General features: G+C 39.8%; 1 protein-coding gene and 1 long non-coding RNA gene across 2 annotated transcripts; one reads left to right on the top strand and one right to left on the bottom strand.

The window, feature by feature from the left end:
* Positions 1-7: 7 nt before the first annotated feature.
* On the bottom strand, positions 8-8,736 carry LOC117517041. The gene is made up of 3 exons (XR_004562628.1): positions 8,726-8,736; positions 6,582-6,586; positions 8-204 (listed from the first exon to the last, which is right to left on the bottom strand). It is a non-coding gene; the product is annotated as an uncharacterized LOC117517041 (long non-coding RNA).
* On the top strand, positions 6,842-22,544 carry rpl31 (ribosomal protein L31). Its single transcript, XM_034177945.1, has 5 exons — positions 6,842-6,956; positions 10,292-10,395; positions 14,865-14,990; positions 21,784-21,896; positions 22,474-22,544. The coding sequence occupies exons 2-5, from the start codon at positions 10,292-10,294 to the stop codon at positions 22,503-22,505; spliced, it is 375 nt and encodes a 124-aa protein (XP_034033836.1). The 5' UTR covers positions 6,842-6,956; the 3' UTR covers positions 22,506-22,544.
* Positions 22,545-23,079: the final 535 nt, after the last annotated feature.

The following is a 23,079-nucleotide window of genomic DNA, read 5'->3' as shown; positions in this document are numbered from 1 at the left end:
TGCTTTGTATGAAGTGACTGTCAAGCCTTCAAAATAATGTCACGCTTGTTTTTGTTGAGAGCATTTCATAAAAACATTACTGACCAACAGCACTGAAATGTGGCACAGGGACAAATGTTTGCCATGAATAAGCACTGCCAAACTATTCCTTCATTGAATGTCATTTGTTGCAACCGAGAAGAACATGACTGAGAACTGCTTTTTCTGAAATGATTGCAGAGAGCACAGAATAGACTGCACAGATCTTCAGCACTGCCGTGTGGAATTCTTCCTGATTTACATTCACCAGCCAGAAGCTGAAATGTTCCGGATAGAGAGAAAGGAGGAGGGAAAAAAAAAACACAAAACAAAAAGCAGGCAATACAGTGCTTACAGACGTAAACGCAACCAGTTGTGTGTCCAAGTGGTTGAACTTCCAGAGTCCAAATAAAAAAGACTTGTGTGGGTGGACAAACTGATCCTCGGGATGTGATTGTATCACAGCAATCTTCTTAACAAGTGACACTTGGTATGATCGTGCATGCTGAGAGTGCTGGAACACAAGTGCAAGAGACAAAGCAGTTCCAGTATTGCACTGAACATTATAATAAACTCATTAATGGAGACAGAAGGCTGGAAACAACATGAGACCTCACGTCGTCCACGCAGCTGTGACATGAAAAATGACATTAAAGAAAAATTAGGCTCCTATTTTTGCATTTGGCCAGTACTCTATAAAGTTGATAATTGCTTTCATACTGTGTTCATGGTTTGTTTGAACAAGAAGGAAAAACTAACTTTGTAATAAATGTGAAGAGGTTTTTTTTTTTTCTGAGCCACAGGAGATCTCAAGAAGATCCAGTGTAAAGTTTGTCAAAAGGATTATCTGGTTATCGCTGTTACACACTGAAAGACACTTTTATTTTTGTGGTAAGTATTAAATGTCACTTTTACTGTTAATATCTTCAAAAATGAGTCCTGTCATTGAGAATTTTGGTAGTCCAGAGAATCTGGTAACAAAAAAGAACTGACTTTTTTTGATTCACTTAAACTTTGATATTAGATGTGACAGTTTTGTAAAAATGTCAGGTTTTAGTTGGAATTATTTACTCTTTTTTTTTTTTTTTGGTAGTAGTGCTTGAGGAAGTGAAAACACAGACAGGACCGTAAGTACTTAGACAATGATATATTTTTGTCGTTTTGCCTCTATATATCACGACCATGTAGCTGAAATCAAACAAGATGTTTGTGTTTTTCAGCTTTAATTCAAAGGGTTTATTAAAAATATTCAATTCATTATTTTTGAATGATAGCTATTTTTTATGTAGAAAATAAATGAGGATTATGACATACAGATATTTTTTAGTCAGTTTTCTTTGAAAATCTCAGTGGATACACGCCACTCAATATGTCTTTCCCTGTGAGAGGCTGGTGGCCTGTCCAGGGTGAGCCTGCCTCTCCTCAGTGGCTGCTGGTGTATACTCAAGCCCCTTTGTGACCCTTAACTGGAATAAGCAGATAAAGAAAATAAATGAATATGCCTTTGACTTCATTTACATCAATCATTAAGAAATGCACAGACTACAGTATTGTATGGTCAATCTGTCTGCAGTAAGCAGGTCTCAAAAACTGAGTAACCTTGCAAGAAAGAGATGACTGAGGGAAGCCTGTGATTTTGGTTCTTGTGACACATCACTACTGCAGCATGTGTGTATCTATTGCACCCTGACCGATACATCGGTTGGCTGATAATATCAGCCAATACCAGCCTTTTACCAACATATCGGTATGTGCGTTATTTTTGAGGATATGAAAGCTTTTACAGAATAAACAATGGAGAAAAACTCTTCAGCTGTTGGAAGTCATGACATAGATTGTCTAACTGGGCGCTCAGACGGTATCATTTACAGTTCCTGCCGGTGCATCACAGCAACTTCCAATTTGAGTGAAGACAGCATGTGGTGCGTTGTTTGGTGGTTGGTTACATTTATAGTTATTTATAATAAAGTTCATGTTTAAACTGAAAACATGAAGCCTCAATTCCATTTCTTTGTGAGAAATTAGATAATGTTTGGAATCAATGCTGTTTAATGTATATATCAACAGATACATTGGTATTGTCAGTTTTTAACTCAATATCCGTATTGTATCGGCCCTCAAATTCATATTGGCTGGGCACACACATATATATATATATATATATATATACACACAGTTGTATGCAAAAGTTTGGGCACCCCTGATAATTTTCATGATTTTTCTTTATCAATCAATCAATTTTATTTATATAGCGCCAAATCACAACAAACAGTTGCCCCAAGGCGCTTTATATTGTAAGGCAAGGACATACAATAATTACGTAAAATCATTGGTTGTCTGGATCAGAAATTTCAGTTAAATATATCATGTAGCAGATGAACACATTGATATTTGAGAAGTGAAATGAAGTTTCTAGTATTTACAGAAAGTGTAATAATTATTGAAACAAAATTAGGCAGGTGCATAGATTTAGGCACCCTTGTTATTTTATTAATTTAAATAAATTTAGCACTAATTATTGGAACAGAAATTGGTTTGATAAGCTCATTAACCCTTGGCCTCCTTACACAGGTGAATCCAATCATGAGAAAGAGTGGTTAAGGTGGCCATTTGCAAATGTTTCCCTTCTTTGTATTGCTTCTAATGAGTGGCAATATGGGAGCCTCTAAACAACTCTCAAATGACCTGAAAACAAAGATTGTTCAACATCATGGTTTAAGGGAAGGATACAAAAAGCTATCAGAGATTTCAGCTGTTTCCACTGAGAGGAACATAGTGAGGAAATGGAAGACCACAAGCACAGTACTAGTTATGGCCCGAAGTGGCAGGCCAAGAAAAATCTCATAAGCTGAAACGAAGGATGGTGTGACCAGTCATAGTCAACCCACAGACCTGCTCCAAAGACCTACAACATGATCTTGCTGCAGATGGTGTCTCTGTGCGTCATTCAACTATACAGCATACTTTGCACAAAGAGATGCTGTAATGCAGTAGAAACCTTTTCTGTGTACACGCCACAAACAGAGTCGCTTGAGGTATGCTAAAGCACATTTGGACAAGCCAACTTCATTTTGGAATAAGGTGCTATGGACTGATAAAACGAAAATTGAGTTATTTGGACATAACAAGGGTTGGTATGCATTGCTGAAAAAAGAACACAGCATTCCAAGAAAAACACTTGCTACCTACAGTAAAATTTGGAGGTGGTTCTATCATGCTGTGTGGCCAGTGCAGGTACTAGGAATCTTGTTGAGGGTCACATGGATTCCAGTCAATATCAGCAGATTCTTGAGAATAATGTTCATAAATCAGTGACAAAGTTGAAGTTGCGCTGGGGCTGGATCTTTTAACAAGACAACAGCCCTAAACACTGCTCAAAAATCTACTAAAACATTCATGGAGAGGAACAAGTACAACGTTCTGGAATGGCCACAGTCCCCAGACCTGAATATTATTGAAAATATGTGGTATGATTTTAAGCAGGCTGTCCAAATATATGTGTGTGTGTGTGTGTGTGTGTGTGTGTGTGTGTGTGTGTGTGTGTGTGTGTGTGTGTGTGTGTGTGTGTGTGTGTGTGTGTGTGTGTGTGTGTGTGTGTCACTAATTTAGAAGATCTTCACTTAGCCTGGAAAAAGAGTCTGTTGCTCTATAAAAAAGCCCTCCGTAAAGCTAGGACATCTTTCTACTCATCACTAATTGAAGAAAATAAGAACAACCCCAGGTTTCTTTTCAGCACTGTAGCCAGGCTGACAAAGAGTCAGAGCTCTATTGAGCTGAGTATTCCATTATCTTTAACTAGTAATGAGTTCATGACTTTCTTTGCTAACAAAATTTTAACTATTAGAGAAAAAATTACTCATAACCATCCCAAAGACGTATCGTTATCTTTGGCTGCTTTCAGTGATGCCGGTATTTGGTTAGACTCTTTCTCTCCGATTGTTCTGTCTGAGTTATTTTCATTAGTTACTTCATCCAAACCATCAACATGTTTATTAGACCCCATTCCTACCAGGCTGCTCAAGGAAGCCCTACCATTATTTAATGCTTCGATCTTAAATATGATCAATCTATCTTTGTTAGTTGGCTATGTACCACAGGCTTTTAAGGTGGCAGTAATTAAACCATTACTTAAAAAGCCATCACTTGACCCAGCTATCTTAGCTAATTATAGGCCAATCTCCAACCTTCCTTTTCTCTCAAAAATTCTTGAAAGGGTAGTTGTAAAACAGCTAACTGATCATCTGCAGAGGAATGGTCTATTTGAAGAGTTTCAGTCAGGTTTTAGAATTCATCATAGTACAGAAACAGCATTAGTGAAGGTTACAAATGATCTTCTTATGGCCTCGGACAGTGGACTCATCTCTGTGCTTGTTCTGTTAGACCTCAGTGCTGCTTTTGATACTGTTGACCATAAAATTTTATTACAGAGATTAGAGCATGCCATAGGTATTAAAGGCACTGCGCTGCGGTGGTTTGAATCATATTTGTCTAATAGATTACAATTTGTTCATGTAAATGGGGAATCTTCTTCACAGACTAAAGTTAATTATGGAGTTCCACAAGGTTCTGTGCTAGGACCAATTTTATTCACTTTATATATGCTTCCCTTAGGCAGTATTATTAGACGGTATTGCTTAAATTTTCATTGTTACGCAGATGATACCCAGCTTTATCTATCCATGAAGCCAGAGGACACACACCAATTAGCTAAACTGCAGGATTGTCTTACAGACATAAAGACATGGATGACCTCTAATTTCCTGCTTTTAAACTCAGATAAAACTGAAGTTATTGTTCTTGGCCCCACAAATCTTAGAAACATGGTGTCTAACCAGATCCTTACTCTGGATGGCATTACCCTGACCTCTAGTAATACTGTGAGAAATCTTGGAGTCATTTTTGATCAGGATATGTCATTCAAAGCGCATATTAAACAAATATGTAGGACTGCTTTTTTGCATTTACGCAATATCTCTAAAATCAGAAAGGTCTTGTCTCAGAGTGATGCTGAAAAACTAATTCATGCATTTATTTCCTCTAGGCTGGACTATTGTAATTCATTATTATCAGGTTGTCCTAAAAGTTCCCTAAAAAGCCTTCAGTTAATTCAAAATGCTGCAGCTAGAGTGCTGACGGGGACTAGAAGGAGAGAGCATATCTCACCCATATTGGCCTCTCTTCATTGGCTTCCTGTTAATTCTAGAATAGAATTTAAAATTCTTCTTCTTACTTATAAGGTTTTGAATAATCAGGTCCCATCTTATCTTAGGGACCTCATAGTACCATATCACCCCAATAGAGCGCTTCGCTCTCAGACTGCAGGCTTACTTGTAGTTCCTAGGGTTTGTAAGAGTAGAATGGGAGGCAGAGCCTTCAGCTTTCAGGCTCCTCTCCTGTGGAACCAGCTCCCAATTCAGATCAGGGAGACAGACACCCTCTCTACTTTTAAGATTAGGCTTAAAACTTTCCTTTTTGCTAAAGCTTATAGTTAGGGCTGGATCAGGTGACCCTGAACCATCCCTTAGTTATGCTGCTATAGACGTAGACTGCTGGGGGGTTCCCATGATGCACTGTTTCTTTCTCTTTTTGCTCTGTATGCACCACTCTGCATTTAATCATTAGTGATCGATCTCTGCTCCCCTCCACAGCATGTCTTTTTCCTGGTTCTCTCCCTCAGCCCCAACCAGTCCCAGCAGAAGACTGCCCCTCCCTGAGCCTGGTTCTGCTGGAGGTTTCTTCCTGTTAAAAGGGAGTTTTTCCTTCCTACTGTAGCCAAGTGCTTGCTCACAGGGGGTCGTTTTGACCGTTGGGGTTTTACATCATTATTGTATGGCCTTGCCTTACAATATAAAGCGCCTTGGGGCAACTGTTTGTTGTGATTTGGCGCTATATAAAAAAAAAAATTGAAAAATTGAATTGAATTGTGTGTGTGTGTGTGTGTGTGTGTACACACACCAAAAATGAAATTTCACACTTGATAGGTCTTGTTTATTATATTACTGTATTTTTGGGAGTACAACTTGTGCTTGTTAAAAAAGACTTGAAGAGGAAAATCCCATATATAAATTGCACCAGAGTATAAGTTGCACCTTCAATTTGGGATTGTTGTGCATTGCTGTAGAATAATTTGAATTACTGGCGTTTATTCTTTTATTGTTAGCTTATTTTGTTTAGTGCTTTGATTCCTAGGAAAGATATAAACAGTCATCATAATTATCACGAATAACGAGTGTGTGATTTTTTTTTTTTTTGGGGGGGGGGGGGGGGGGGGGGGTGTATATTTTGCCCCAAAGAATAAGTTGCAAGACCTCGCAAGCTAGTAAAAAATAAATAAATAAAAAATACTCCAGAAAACACTGAACAAAATAAAACAGCCCAAATAAGACTTAAAGAAGTGATGCAAACTACTTAATACAATAAATAAATAAATAAATAAATAAAAGTTTCATTGTTTAATTGCTTAAACCTCTTTTCAGATGTAGAGAAAAGCCAATATTTTCTTGTGAATATTTAGCAAACAGCAAATAATTTTAACTTTAATTTAAATAATAGTTTTCCAACACTGGTCCTACTATATTTGTTTGTGATAATTATTAACAATTTCCATATGAAAAGCAAAATGTTTAACACATTATGCTGATTTTGTTTTTTTTTTTTTTCTTTTTTTGTATTTTTTGTATATTTGTATTTGTATTCATTCTGTTTCAATCTGCTTTTTGCTCTCACTTGTATTTTGAGTCTGTTTTTCTACTTTTGTGCATAGTTAATATTTGATGTATTTTCTTGTTTTGTACAATAAAGAAAAGGGAAAAAAAGAATAGGAACCTGATCAGTGTTTGTTTTCATCGGACAATTTTGCCGGACGGACTGATTTCCTTTACCCAGAATCCACAGCGGGGCAAATTTCCTTCCAATTTCCGCCTCCGCTGAGAGCCGAAGTGAGTAAAGTCTTCGCGGATTATGTTTTCCACGATCTAACGCCATCCTGCGATTTTAAAGTTTTATCTGACCATATAAGTAACCTGAAGTTACACGTGAGCACTGTGCTCTTAGTTTTCTTAGGTCTTGAGGCAGATGAACGCTTTTAAAGACGTCAAAACTAGCGGAATGGTTCCTCCATAGAGCGCCTTCGTTTAGCTTGTGCTTTTTATTTATTTGTTTTTTTTTTTTATCCGTTGATTAAGTTAAACAGCTGTGGTTTTACATACGAAATTTCATTTCATAAAGAGGAGTCATGATTTGTACACTGCTGTATTTTGTCATACCCGATACTATTTATGCCGATACTATTATACAGTAATACTTGGTGGACTAGCATTAGATACAGTGTGGATTGGTATGCAAATAATTCATGTTTATGAGTTTGTTTACTGGAATGGAACATCCCATCTAGGCGTTGGCCAGTATGAGATTTGTACAGTATGATAACCGTGGGCAAAAATACCGCTGTTTCATGGTATGTATAGCGTTAAAATGCGCTTTAGCAACATTATGGCTATTTGCATATGAAGCGCGCGTGATTCAGGCGCACTAATTGACGTGATGTCTACCGCTACGAGCACTATACCACTGATAAATTTAGAGAAAATACCAAAATGTCGTCTCCCTTTTAGACATGTAGCATCTGCCCTGTGGGAAACATGACTTACTTGCTTAGGGAGAAACGTGGCTGGAATAACGTTCGGAACTCCGGATGCGCAATACTTGGCCCAGCTTCACCAACAAAGTGCTTGGAATAGATGTTTTTGTCCTTCTTGACATGTTTGTGGGAGAAATTTGGTCAACCACAAGCACGACTCAAGTCCACCATTTGTACTTCTCAGTGGTTTCAAAGATGGGACAAAAATTTACTCCTTCCATTTAATCCTTTATGGGTATCTTGAATCACTCCGCGTCTGACAAAGGCCGTAGCTACGGTGCTTTGTTGCCACCGTTTTTGGTTTGAAGGGCTGTTCCTCTGAAAATAAAATGAAAAAGCCGACTTGGTCCTTTTAGACGGAGGGAAAAGTTCAATGCAGGCTTTGCCTCCTACAGCCATGATGCAGAGGTTGCTAACGTTAGCTGCCTTTTTGTAAACGGACAGAGGTGCATGCCAGGGGGAAGGCCAGCAGCGGCCGCCTCCGCTCTACCTGTCAAGAATTCTCATAACCCGCTCATACTCTAGGGACGGTATAACTTAAAATTTTCGTGGTTTTGATACCTTGCCTTTTTCATACCATGGTATACTGTGAAACCAGTTATTGGCCCACGTCTAATCCCATCTTTCACCTCATGAAATATTTGTTCCATTGAACAAATAAAAAAATATTCATTATTCGTTTTATATTACGGCTAAAATAGATCCTTGTCATTTGATATTTTATTAATTTATAAAAAAGAGAAAAGGGACTTACATTTTGGTGTGGGTGACAGGTTCTTTGAGGTCAACAGGTGCCAAACAGTCCACCACGAACTTTAAATAGCATTCTGATCCGAACCAAGATTGTTCTCAGTCAACTTGTTAAAACAGTCACATAGTTCAAAAACAATTCTGACGATGTAGCCATAGCTGATGCCAGGTATCATGTACAGACTGCTGTCTGCTTTTCTCCGTCCATCGAAAAATCATGACAGAAATATGGCGATGTCTTCATCCGACAGCGGTTCCACTTCACCTAGAGATGTTCCAGCAAAGACTTCCAATGCCTCCAGACGGGATACGGTGTACTGGATGTTTTTTGTGTTAGAAGAATGAGCACCATCAATAAACTCCTTCAAATAGTCATCCGTCACCAAAACAAACCCCGCCATGTTTGTTTTAAAACTAAGCGCTGTTGCCGCAAGTGTGAGCATGTGCAGTGGTTGGGGAGTGCAGTAGCTCGACTGGTATTGTGCTAAATAGCACTATTACATGATAAGTGGAACATAGTGGCAAATTGTACGAATAATCATGTCACGTGACACAAACCAACAATTAAATGGCAAGGATCTACAATACAAAATTCTGTGCATACATAGGCTCCATGTTGATTATCCCATAGCATAACAGAATAATTCTGGCCCAATCTGAACCGGCAGTAAAGATCTAAACGGTCACGTCCAAAAACTTTGAATCGTCCAGAATCTTCTGCACAGAATCATCACTGACAAACAGCAGCTGGAGGAGGTAGAGGAAATCATCGTCCAGAATTGTTCACACTGATGATCCCTCCCAAAAATGGTCGAATCAAAACTGACTTTTATGCAGTAGTCTAAATTCTCAGGGTCCACGAATCGAGCGTGACTAAAGCCGAAACACGACTTGCGCAAATGTGAGTTAATGAGGTTTACCTGTATATAGCATTCACATATAAAATGCATATATGACAAGTATAATCATGGATAATTACAAATATTTCAAAACCGAACCAGAGAACTTGGCTACGATCATCTCTTAACAATTTCGGCTTTTCGTCCTGATAGAAAACAAAAGTAAATGTACATATCCTCATTACTACGTGACGTGAATTGACTAATCATTAGCACTAAGTATTTACATAATTGCACGTTATCATTTCGGCTGCATACAGTTAGTGTTTGCTGATTCGACTTGGTCTATCTCTGTAAGTGGGCCTGGACCATATTGGAATTTCAGAAGTGTGCAGTTCTGGAAATAGCTGCATAACAATTTCAGAAGTGTTTACTCTTGCAAATCTCAAACATATGCTTCTTGTGCCTTTCAGAGAAATGACATCTTTGTCCTTTTAAGAGAAAATGATTTACAAGGTCACTAGGCAGCTGACAGGTTAGATTTGAGGTCACCAACGCTGCTCCTCGAGCACTTGTCCTGCATGATTTCTATTGTATTAAAAAATAAATGCTAGTTTAACTGAGAATAACTTTTCCCCAGTAGTTTTCTGTTTTATTAACTGGATAACAATAAATCCATAAAACCTTTATTTTAGGTGTTGCACTCATGACAAATTAAATTTTGCTTTTACATGAAATTCCTTCATTTTTCTTATTTCTTTTCCAGCTTTCTTGAATTATATATAGTTTATCTAAAATTACAAATACCTACTATATAAAGGCTTGTGTTCATGTTAACAGTTTAACATATTTTATTGTAATTTTTGAGATTGCTGAATTTTTAGTGTTGTAGCTATGTTGAAGCTGGTGTGTGGAAGTGTGGTGTATGGGGTTTTCTGCAGCGTCATTGCATGGTCCCTGACCTCTGTATGTGCATGTGTGGCCTCACAAATGGGTTCGTGTTTGTAAGTGTTGCTTTAGTTGTCCTTTTTCTTTCTTTTTTAAGATGGCCCCAACCAAGAAAGGAGAGAAGAAGAAGGGGCGTTCAGCCATCAATGAGGTGGTGACCAGAGAATACACAATCAACATCCACAAGCGCATTCATGGAGTGTGAGTGTTACTGGACAAAGCATGCACTTCTTGTTTGCACTGCATGATTCAAGGACAGTAATTTTTTGTACAGTTACTGGCAAAAGATTTGGAATCGCCATACAGAGGATGTTCAACCATCTTTATTCTTTGTGGCAAATAAATCACAGTTATGGTGCACAATTTTTGTCAAATTGGTGAAAATTCTGGCTCTGTTAAACTTAGCTCAAACAAGTTTAATTGGTTTAATTAACAGAATTTTTTCCCCCCAGATCAAGTAGTGGAAAGAAATGATACTTATCAGCTTTGGCCAATGCCGATTTGTAATTCCTCTCTGAATATAGTACAATCATCTACACTGTTTGGGCCCCTGTAACCTTGCTTTCTTATGTGTTAGTGCTGGTTTTGTTTGGCTTTTCTGTTTGTGAATCCCATTTCCTTCAGCAACTTTTTTTACACCTTTGTCACAAATACTGACTCCGGTTTCGCCGGCCGAACAGTCCCCACTTAACTTGGTCCGCCCTGCTTTCACTGCACATGCATCATTAGCCGCAGTTCACATATTATCACCTCGTTTCTGCTTAGAACTGCACTTCGGTCATCATCTATCTCAGCGACAGATATCTGAAGCTTTTGTACAACAATCACTTCCACATCAATTCAGCATTATTTCATCATAAAAGATGGATGAAGCGATCAGAGCGCCACGGCTACATGAGCTGCTAGCTGATGCGTTCACTGAGTGTTGGTCATTTCAAAGTGTCACCAAGTTTTGCCTCATTTCTTCTTAAAACGGCCTTGTTTCTGCTTACAACTGACTTTAGAATTTTTAAAAGGTTTTACCTTGTCATCTGATGGTTAATAATCCCATTAAATCATTTGATCGCTTTGGGTGAAGAGAGTCAGACTTAGGTGAGCTGCTGTGGTCCCAGATGACGCATGCGCAGTGAAGGCAGGTGACTGAATTTTTTGGGGGGGGGATTCAGTCTGCGGCATCGGTTTCCGATGATTTGGTTTAAATTTGTTGTGGGTTTTTTGTTTTTATTTTCAGGCCATATTGCTTGGCCTTTTCTAGCTTGTTGCTTTGATGTGCTCCTTGATCTACTTGTGTTTTTGTTTCATAACCTTCCCATGTTGTTTGTACACTGCATCCACAAGTTTTCACATCACTGTAGTTTTTCCACATTTTACATTACAGCCTTTTTCCAAAATGGATGAAATTCAGAAGAGAGCTCTATCAAACAGCCCGGCTTCAGAATACTTCCCCCCTCCTCCTGCTTGGTAGTAAACGAGCAGAGAGCAAACACCAGCAGTTGAGAGGATTCACAGTGGCTCTTCTCCTGTATTGGAAAATGCCATGGGTTGGATCGATATTTTCCCATATGTGAATTACGTCGGTATTCACAGCCTTTGCCATGGAGCTCAAAATTGAGCCCAGCTGCATTCTTTGTCCACTGATCATCCTTGAGATGTTTCTACAGCTTATTTGGAGTCCACCTGAGGTAAATTCATTTGATTGGACATGATTTGGAAAGACACACACCTGTCTACACATAAGGTCCCACAGTTGATAGTGAATGTCAAAGCACAAATCAAGCGTGAAGTCAAAGGAATTGCAGGGCTGTGAAAACTCTGTGGATTCGCGGGATTCCGCGGATTTCATCATGGGGGGGGGTTAGTGTTCATGTTGTACGCTTTAATCGTGATCGTCGCTGAGTGTTTTAAACACTTATTGCAAAGTCCGCGGACACTGATCTGTGTGTTACAAATACAAATCAGTTTCCTTGGATCAGCGGAGTTTAGAGGAGAATAAATGCCACTCAAAGCGTATCTGTTACAATAGTTGTCGTAAAGCGGGACTGGTTGGTTGCTGCGGTGACGGTGTGTGGCTCCAGTGCGACGCTTTAGCTAAATGTAGCATGTGGACATCGCAAACTTTTAGAGCTTTCAAGTTTTTAAAAGAAGAATTGTGCAGCATTTCTCTATCACGGACCGACGTCGGACAGAGAGAAGATGGTGAGAAAGATGGTTTGAAAAAGTCTGATACGGACAAGAATCCGTGGAATTGTCGCTGGCTTCATCAACACACCTGAAAGATAAAAGAAACAGGAAAAGCAAACTGTGCCATCAAGAAACACGGTAAGAATTTTTCTCTCTCTGGAAAATAAACATTGTGCTGTTCACAGAATTTTAGAAAAGCTTGTGCCTTTTTTCATTGATCTCGACTATTTCTTTGGAAAAAAGACATTGTGGCTTTTAATGAATTTAAGCTCCATGAATTTACACAATGTAAATGAGTTTTTATTAATGTAGACTTTTTTCATGAGAAAAAAAGACTGTGGCTTTGAGTGGATTTACAGGAATTTACACAAGAATATGTGGCATTTTTACAATAAGGTATGTTATTGATATTTTGCAATGATTTTCAAAATATTCTACAAGCTTTAGCTGTGGTTTCTGAAATGCTTTAACAGTCTTTCAGTCTTGATGAATTTCATGTAGTTTAATTGATCTGAGTTAATGCATAATTTGGTTTACAATTAAAAGGAAAATCATTCCAGGTCATACTTCCACGTCATACTATTATTTCAATATATCACTGACGGTTCAAATGAAAGGTTGAATATAGAATCATTTAAATATGCTTTTTTTTTTTTTTTTAGATTTGTTCTTTCAGGAGATGCCAAAAATGTATCATTAGCTAAAAATCTTATTTGGTTTCTGGGGCCACACAGGGCCCCGGACCCTGGTTCCTGGAGGGCTGCGCCTGACCCCTGCAGATTTTCCTTGGATTTCACAATTTTCATTTCACAGCCCTGGAATTGTCTGTAGACCTCCAAGACAGAATTGTCTCGAGGCACAAATCTGGGGAAGCGTACACAAACATTTCTGCTGTTTTGAAGGTCCCAATGAGGACAGTGGCCTTCATCATCCATAAATGTAAGAAGTTCAGATCCAGCAGGACTCTTCTTAGAGCTGGCCGCCGGTCTAAACTGAGTGATCAGGTGAGAAGGGCCTTACTCATGGAGGTGACCAAAAACCCGATGGTCACTCTGTCTGAGCTCCACCATTGCTCTGTGGAGAGAGGAGAACCTTCAAGAAGGACAACCATCTTTGCAGCAATCCACCAATCAGGCCTGTGTGGTAGAGTGGCAAGACGGAAGCCACTCCTTAGTAAAAGATACATGGCAGCCTGCCTGAAGTTCACCAAAAGACACCGGAAGGACTCTCAGACCATGAGAAACAAAATTCTCTGGTCTGATGACACAAAGATTGAACACAAAGAGCGTCATGTTTGGAGGAAACCAGGCACCATCCCTACAGTGAAGCATGGTGGTGGCAGCATCATGCTGTGGGGATGTTTTTCAGTGGCAGGAACTGGGAGACAAGTCAGGATTGATGGAAAGTTGAATGCAGCAATGTACAGAGACATCCTGGATGAAAACCTGCTCCAGTGCGCTCTTGAGCTCAGACTGGGGTGATGGTTCATCTTTCAGCAGGACGATGACCCTAAGCACACAGCCAAGATATAAAGGAGTGGCTTCAGGACAACTCGGTGAATGTCCTTGAGTGGCCCAGCCAGAGCCCAGACCTGAATCCAATTGAACATCTCTAGAGAGATCTGAAAATGTCTGTGCACCGACGCTCCCCATCCAACCTGATGGAGCTTGAGAGATACTGCAAAGAGGAATGGACAAAACTGCCCAAAGATAGGTGCACCAAGCTTGTGGCATCATATTCAAGAAGACTTGAGACTGTAATTGCTGTCAAGGGTGTATCAACAAAGTATTGAGCAAAGGATGTGAATACTTATGTACATGTGATTTCTTAGTTTTTATTTTTAATAATTTTTCAAAAATCAATAAAAACTTTCATGTTGTCATTATCGGCTGTTGTGAGTAGAATTTTGAGGGGAAAAATGAATTTACTGCATTTTAGAATAAGGCTGTAACACAACAAAATGTGGCAAAAGTAAAGCTCTGTTACATTTCCTTGTGCTCGTAGATTTTTCACAAGGTCATACCTGTTTTTTTGTTGTTGTTGTTTGTACTTGAGAACTACCACTCTGTAAAATATGGTATAATTGAAGATGTTCATTACTTTACCAGAGACCATGACTTTGTCCATATTGTCTTCTCTTTCTGTGTGTGTGTGTGTGTGTGTGTGTGTGTGTGTGTGTGTGTGTGTGTGTGTGTGTGTGTGTGTGTGTGTGTGTGTGTGTGTGTGTGTGTGTGTGTGTGTGTGTGCGCGCGCGTGCGCAGAGTAGTCAGTGTGTTCAGTTTACAATAAATTAAAATGCAGAAATGAGGCAATGGCTCAGCCAAAATTTCAGTGACAAACTATTACTGCTTCAATGTTAAATGTGATCCAGTGTCTTGCTGTACTTTGAAGATTTACCTTATGAACTCATGAGATCGGTTTGCTGGCTGTCACAGAACTGATTTCCACTGCCATTATGAGTGCCTGACTATATTGCTGCTTTCTTGTAGGAGTTTTAAGAAGAGAGCTCCACGTGCCATCAAGGAGATCCGCAAGTTTGCCGTGAAAGAAATGGGAACCCCTGATGTCCGCATTGACACTCGTCTCAATAAAGCAGTGTGGAGCAAGGGTGTGAGGTGAGCTCACGCTTTGTTTTTAGACATGATTATGTAACTGATGTGATCAGTGACGGAGGTTTGAAGGTTGGGGGCAATCATTTATATTTTGTCATGTGTTGAATGGCTATCACCGCAAGGTTTATTAAATGTAAGAAGGATTTATCCCCTGATATTTTCTACTGTTGCCACTTCTTTCATGCATTTTCCAGGGGTCGAAATACATTTTTTAACCTACTTGCACTGGTGCTAGTAACAAAAAACTTATCCATCCATCCATCCATTTTCTTTCGCTTTATCCGGAGTCGGGTCGCGGGGGCAGCAGCTCAAGCAAAGCCGCCCAGACCTCCCGATCCACACACACCTCCCGAGCTGGGGGAACCCCAAGGCGTTCGCAAGCCAGCCGAGAGATGTAGTCCCTCCAGCGTGTCCTGGGTCTTCGAGGGCGGGTGCCCGGCGGCCCGGTCCATGCTCACAGCCCCTGGCTGTTGGGACGTGGAATGTCAAAAAAATTAATTGCACCAAAAAAAAAAAAGTTACTTGCACAACCAAAAGTCAGTCTTACATCAACCTTAAAACTCCTCCTCTGGTGTCAGACTCTTCCTCTCTGGGGAGAGTTTGCCGCTGCTGCTGCTCTCCCCTCAGTTTTTTTTTTTTTTTTTTTTTCCATGTGCGCACGAACAAATCATCCGTGAAGATTATTTTATTTATTAACTACACAGATGTATAATAAAACAAATGGTGACTGGTTTATAACACAATTATGACAGAGTTTCAGAGAGAGAGAGAGGAACTACGGAGCCCTGGATGTGTCAACGCAAAATGTTTTGCATGTGGAGAGAATGTGCGCATGTTTTAAACCGTGTGCACGATATAATAATTATTATATCGTGCGCACGTTTTATTATATTGTCCGCTCATTTTATGATATTGTGCGCACATTTTAAGCATCGTAAAACAAGGGCACGATCAAACGTGGCCACAATTTGTAAAACGTGCACTCAATATTGTCTTGACACATAAATGCTGACTATTAGTCAACAAACCAGGAGACAGTGTAATACATTTCCCCATTAGAAATGGATCTGGTCAGAGTGTATCATCATGGTTTGGACGCACAGGGACATACAGAGAACTCCAGCTGTCCAGCATGACATCATATAAAGGCATTAAAAAGGATGCTGAGGTCGAAGCGTCGTGAGGATGACAATTTAGGTCATATTATGAAGTTCATTTTGAACGAAAGGAAAACGTGTGCACGAATTATCACGACCAGGAAAACATGTGCACGTTTTATTAATTTGAGAGCACGTTTTATTAATTCGTGTGCTCAATTAAAGGAAAGCGTGCGCACAAATTATCATGGCCAGAAAAAAAATCACTTTGTGACGTCTCCTGGGTTCCGTAAAGCAACCGCATTGACAACCACTTTCTGTTTTCACGTGCGCATGTGAACTAATCGTCCGTGAAGATAACTTTACTAACTACACAGATGTGTAATAAAACAAATGGTGACTGTTTATAACACAGTGATGACAGAGTTTGAGGGGGTGAAAGAGAGAGAGGGGAACGGCAGCCAGACAGTATTTTTTTTTTTCTTTGTTTGCATGTGCGCGCGCGAACACAACAAATGGAGCACAGCAACTCGCTCCATGTGTCTGAGTCATAACACGCAGGGAAGACGAAGACAACACACTGGAAATAGTTTTTTCCTTATTTATTCCTTTATTGGTTCATTTTACTGGTGCTTATAGTTGATAAAACTTGGATAAAGTTACTTGCAGCAATGCAAGTGCAGTATAAAATTACCTGCACTGCTCGAATAATACGTGCACACACTAGCTCATGCACGTACTATTTCGAGCCCTGATTTTCACAAGTTCAAAATGATGCCTGTCTTTTCTAAACTACAGACAGAATAATATTTGCACTGTTGGTAAGACATGGCCGCCATCGGCAAGATTTTAGTGCAGTTGGATTATATCAGTTTTTACGGTGTAGATGGCAGCTCAGTGGCTTAGTGGTTAGCACTGTTGTCGAAACTAGAAGGTCCCAGGTTCACTTCCCACCTGGTCCTTTCTGTGTGGCGTTTTTATTGTCTCCCTGTGCTTGTGTGGGTTCCCTCTGGGTGCTCCAGCTTCCTCCCACTTCCAAAGACTGGTGAATGTCTAAATGTAATTATATGTAGGTGTGAACGTGTTTGTCTGTATGTATCGGTCCATCACCTAAGAAGGGAAACAAAATCTTGACTAGTGACAGTGTAATGCAATCTGCAAGCTCACCATTAGTTGACAGTAAATCCTACACACTGTAGCTTTAAAGTCACATAATGTAAGAGCAAGAACCTTAACAAGTTTGAGTGCACTGTGGTTTTTACTACATTGAAACCCTGAAATCTACTTAACGTTACAAAATGCCATCAAATTTGTCAGCTTCACACACATATGATAATTTGAAATGTCATCTGGGTATGTTTTTCAATCAATCAATCAATCAATTTTATTTATATAGCGCCAAATCACAACAAACAGTTGCCCCAAGGCGCTTTATATTGTAAGGCAAGGCCATACAATAATTACGTAAAAACCCCAACGGTCAAAACGACCCCCTGTGAGCAAGCACTTGGCGACAGTGGGAAGGAAAAACTCCCTTTTAACAGGAAGAAACCTCCAGCAGAACCAGGCTCAGGGAGGGGCAGTCTTCTCGTGGGACTGGTTGGGGCTGAGGGAGAGAACCAGGAAAAAGACATGCTGTGGAGGGGAGCAGAGATCAATCACTAATAATTAAATGCAGAGTGGTGCATACAGAGCAAAAAGAGAAAGAAACACTCAGTGCATCATGGGAACCCCCCAGCAGTCTAAGTCTATAGCAGCATAACTAAGGGATGGTTCAGGGTCACCTGATCCAGCCCTAACTATAAGCTTTAGCAAAAAGGAAAGTTTTAAGCCTAATCTTAAAAGTAGAGAGGGTGTCTGTCTCCCTGATCTGAATTGGGAGCTGGTTTCACAGGAGAGAAGCCTGAAAGCTGAAGGCTCTGCCTCCCATTCTATTCTTACAAACCCTAGGAACTACAAGTAAGCCTGCAGTCTGAGAGCGAAGCGCTCTATTGGGGTGATATGGTACTATGAGGTCCCTAAGATAAGATGGGACCTGATTATTCAAAACCTTATAAGTAAGAACAAGAATTTTAAATTCTATTCTAGAATTAACAGGAAGCCAATGAAGAGAGGCCAATATGGGTGAGATATGCTCTCTCCTTCTAGTCCCCGTTAGTACTCTAGCTACAGCATTTTGAATTAACTGAAGGCTTTTCAGGGAACCTGATAATAATGAATTACAATAGTCCAGCCTAGAGGAAATAAATGCATGAATTAGTTTTTCAGCATCACTCTGAGACAAGACCTTTCTAATTTTAGAGATATTGGGTAAATGCAAAAAAGCAGTCCTACATATTTGTTTAATATGCACATTGAATGACATATCCTGATCAAAAATGACTCCAAGATTTCTCACAGTATTACTAGAGGTCAGGGTAATGCCATCCAGAGTAAGGATCTGGTTAGACACCATGTTTCTAAGATTTGTGGGGCCAAGTACAATAACTTCAGTTTTATCTGAGTTTAAAAGCAGGAAATTAGAGGTCATCCATATCTTTATGTCTGTAAGACAATCCTGCAGTTTAGCTAATTGGTATTTGTCCTCTGGCTTCATGGATAGATAAAGCTGGGTATCATCTGCGTAACAATGAAAATTTAAGCAATGCCGTCTAATAATACTGCCTAAGGGAAGCATGTATAAAGTGAATAAAATTGGTCCTAGCACAGAACCTTGTGGAACTCCATAATTAACCTTAGTCTGTGAAGAAGATTCCCCATTTACATGAACAAATTGTTATCTATTAGATAAATATGAATCTAACCACCGCAGCGCAGTGCCTTTAATACCTATGGCATGCTCTAATCTCTGTAATAAAATTTTATGGCAACAGTATCAAAAGCAGCACTGAGGTCTAACAGAACAAGCACAGAGATGAGTCCATTGTCTGAGGCCATAAGAAGATCATTTGTAACCTTCACTAATGCTGTTTCTGTACTATGATGAATTATAAAACCTGACTGAAATTCCTTCAAATAGACCATTCCTCTGCAGATGATCAGTTAGCTCTTTTACAACTACCCTTTCAAGAATTTTTGAGAGAAAAGGAAGGTTGGAGATTGGCCTATAATTAGCTAAGATAGCTGGGTCAAGTGATGGCTTTTTTTAAGTAATGGTTTAATTACTGCCACCTTAAAAGCCTGTGGTACATAGCCAACTAATAAAGATAGATTGATCATATTTAAGATCGAAGCATTAAATAATGGTAGGGCTTCCTTGAGCAGCCTGGTAGGAATGGGGTCTAATAGACATGTTGATGGTTTGGATGAAGTAACTAATGAAAATAACTCAGACAGAACAATCGGAGAGAAAGAGTCTAACCAAATACCGGCATCACTGAAAGCAGCCAAAGATAATGATATGTCTTTGGGATGGTTATGAGTAATTTTTTTTCTAATAGTTAAAATTTTATTAGCAAAGAAAGTCATGAAGTCATTACTAGTTAAAGTTAAAGGAATACTCGGCTCAATAGAGCTCTGACTCTTTCTCAGCCTGGCTACAGTGCTGAAACGAAACCTGGGGTTCTTATTTTCTTCAATTAGTGATGAGTAGTAAGATGTCCTAGCTTTACGGAGGGCTTTTTTATAGAGCAACAGACTCTTTTTCCAGGTTAAGTGAAGATCTTCTAAATTAGTGAGATGCCATTTCCTCTCCAACTTACGGGTTATCTGCTTTAAGCTGCGAGTTTGTGAGTTATACCACAGAGTCAGGCACTTCTGATTTAAAGCTCTCTTTTTCAGAGGAGCTACAGCATCCAAAGTTGTCTTCAATGAGGATGTAAAACTATTGATGAGATACTCTATCTCACTTACAGAGTTTAGGTAGCTACTCTGCACTGTGTTGGTATATGGCATTAGAGAACATAAAGAAGGAATCATATCCTTAAACCTAGTTACAGTGCTTTCTGAAAGACTTCTAGTGTAATGACACTTAATCCCCACTGCTGGGTAGTCCATCAGAGTAAATGTAAATGTTATTAAGAAATGATCAGACAGAAGGGAGTTTTCAGGGAATACTGTTAAGTCTTCAATTTCCATACCATAAGTCAGAACAAGATCTAAGATATGATTAAAGTGGTGGGTGGACTCATTTACATTTTGAGCAAAGCCAATTGAGTCTAATAATAGATTAAATGCAGTGTTGAGGCTGTCATTCTCAGCATCTGTGTGGATGTTAAAATCGCCCACTATAATTATCTTATCTGAGCTATGCACTAAGTCAGACAAAAGGTCTGAAAATTCACAGAGAAACTCACAGTAACAACCAGGTGGACGATAGATAATAACAAATAAAACTGGTTTTTGGGACTTACGGGGATGGGGTAATGAGAGGATGGCAGGGGGAGAGAAGCTGCAGAGAGGTGTGTAAGACTACAACTCTGCTTCCTGGTCCCAACCCTGGATAATCACGGTTTGGAGGATTTAAGAAAATTGGCCAGATTTCTAGAACTGAGAGCTGCTCCATCCAAAGTGGGATGGATGCCATCTCTCCTAACAAGACCAGGTTTTCCCCAGAAGCTTTGCCAATTATCTATGAAGCCCACCTCATTTTTTGGACACCACTCAGACAGCCAGCAATTCAAGGAGAACATGCGGCTAAACATGTCACTTCCGGTCCGATTGGGGAGGGGCCCAGAGAAAACTAGAGTCCGACATTGTTTTTGCAAAGTTACACACCGATTCAATGTTAATTTTAGTGACCTCCGATTGGCGTAACCGGGTGTCATTACTGCCGACGTGAATTACAATCTTACCAAATTTACGCTTAGCCTTAGCCAGCAGTTTCAAATTTCCTTCAATGTCGCCTGCTCTGGCCCCCGGAAGACAATTGACTATGGTTGCTGGTGTCGCTAACTTCACATTTCTCAAAACAGAGTCACCAATGACCAGAGTTTGATCCTCGGCGGGTGTGTCGTCGAGTGGGGAAAAACGGTTAGAAATGTGAACGGGTTGGCGGTGTACACGGGGCTTCTGTTTAGGACTACGCTTCCTCCTCACAGTCACCCAGTCGGCCTGCTTTCCCGGCTGCTCGGGATCTGCCAGAGGGAAACTAACGGCGGCTAAGCTACCTTGGTCCGCACCGACTACAGGGGCCTGGCTAGCTGTAGAATTTTCCACGGTGCGGAGCCGAGTCTCCAATTCGCCCAGCCTGGCCTCCAAAGCTACGAATAAGCTACACTTATTACAAGTACCATTACTGCTAAAGGAGGCCGAGGAGTAACTAAACATTTCACACCCAGAGCAGAAAAGTGCGGGAGAGACAGGAGAAGCCGCCATGCTAAACCGGCTAAGAGCTAGTAGCTGCACTAAGCTAGCGGATTCCTAAAAACACACAAAGTGAATAATGTGTAAATAATTTAGAGGTGATTCAGCAGAGGGAGTGCTTTAGTTAAGGCACGTGAAGACTACACTGTGAAACAAATCGTTATCTAGTTAACTAGATCAATCTAACTACGCAGATTAAACAGCTAACAGATACAGCAAAACACCGCTGTGCTCCAGAACAGGAAGTGATACAATACCGCAGTGAGAGCCAACCACCCATTTTTACCTACTCATGCAGTGTTTTGACACTGACACATGCCATAAAAGTCACATCTGCTGTCTTGTGTAGCACTTGGAGTGTAACTTCCAAATGATGACTGTTGTTTGATGCACAGGAACGTGCCATACAGGATACGTGTACGGCTTTCCAGGAAGCGTAATGAGGACGAGGACTCCCCTAACAAACTGTACACCCTGGTCACATATGTCCCTGTCACCACATGCAAAGGTCAGTGTTTGCACTGAATCACATAAATTACCATATATATATATATATATATATTATTTATTTTTATTTTTTTTTATGAAAGAAAAAAATTGAGTGTGTTATGAAGGGCCAAGATGGTTGGGATGGAAATTGATGAAATTTTATCAATCATATCACTATCGATTCTGCCTTTCAGTCCAATTCTTATCAATTCTTCATCAATTTTCTGTGTTGCGGGGGGGTGAAAGTTTACAGAGGTTTTCAACATCATTGCACCTGTTTTCCTGGTTTAAAAATGCAGAGTTTGATGTCATCATTATATCCAAAATTTTGACAACACGAGCCTGCGACGCAGAGCTGTTAGGGAAAACATGCTGGTGTTAACGAGGAATTGATAACATCGGTTGCATGGGATTTCGATGGATTAAAACTTGTGACACCAACTCTCGGTTCCCATCCCTACTACAACACTAATAAGTGAAACGATGGATCAAATCAAACCCAAACCCTCTCCAGACTCTTAGCCCTTCATGGCACGCAGTTATTCACCCTGTTCTAAAACAATAGAGGTTTAATGTTTTCTTTTTTTCTCCCACAGGGTTGCAGACAGTCAATGTGGACGAAAACTAAATTTGTTGTTTCTGCAAGTTGAATAAATTACTTAAAGATAGTCTGTGTCCTGTGTATTTTTTTTCACTGAAATGAAGGTTGACTTTGGGAAAATTTTGTTTTTGTTTATTGTATATAATGTGTGTTTTATAGAGGAATTTAAGTCCATTTAAATGATAACGCTCTACTTTAAAATTTCTGTTGAACGTCAAGAACAACCCTCCATGTGGTAATGGTCACTTTTTATGATGGTAGGGTTTATTTCACACAAGTGAGGTATATGAGCATGGAGATAAAACATCTTTATCTAATCAGCATTCAGATGGAATCCAGTCATCCTGCTTCACTTCTTAAAGTAGCTCTGTAATTTTGATGGTTCAGAGCACAGAACATCTTCAGTGACAGAGGAAATACAGCAAGATGCGAACACAGTATGTGAGCTGACTGACTAGACTTTTGCCCAGCTTGAGGCATTTTGAAGATGCTGAGTTGTTCACTCTTTGGAAGAATGTAAATTTCTTTAAAAATCACTACAAAATCTTGCAAACAAGCCAGATGAAACAGAACAGATTTATATTTGTGTGAGGTACTCTCC

The sequence above is a fragment of the Thalassophryne amazonica genome, chromosome 1 (assembly GCF_902500255.1).
Source record: "Thalassophryne amazonica chromosome 1, fThaAma1.1, whole genome shotgun sequence".
NCBI classification, from domain to species: domain Eukaryota; kingdom Metazoa; phylum Chordata; class Actinopteri; order Batrachoidiformes; family Batrachoididae; genus Thalassophryne; species Thalassophryne amazonica.
Note: the sequence above shows the minus strand (reverse complement) of the source record. Positions and strands in the feature narration are given on the sequence as shown.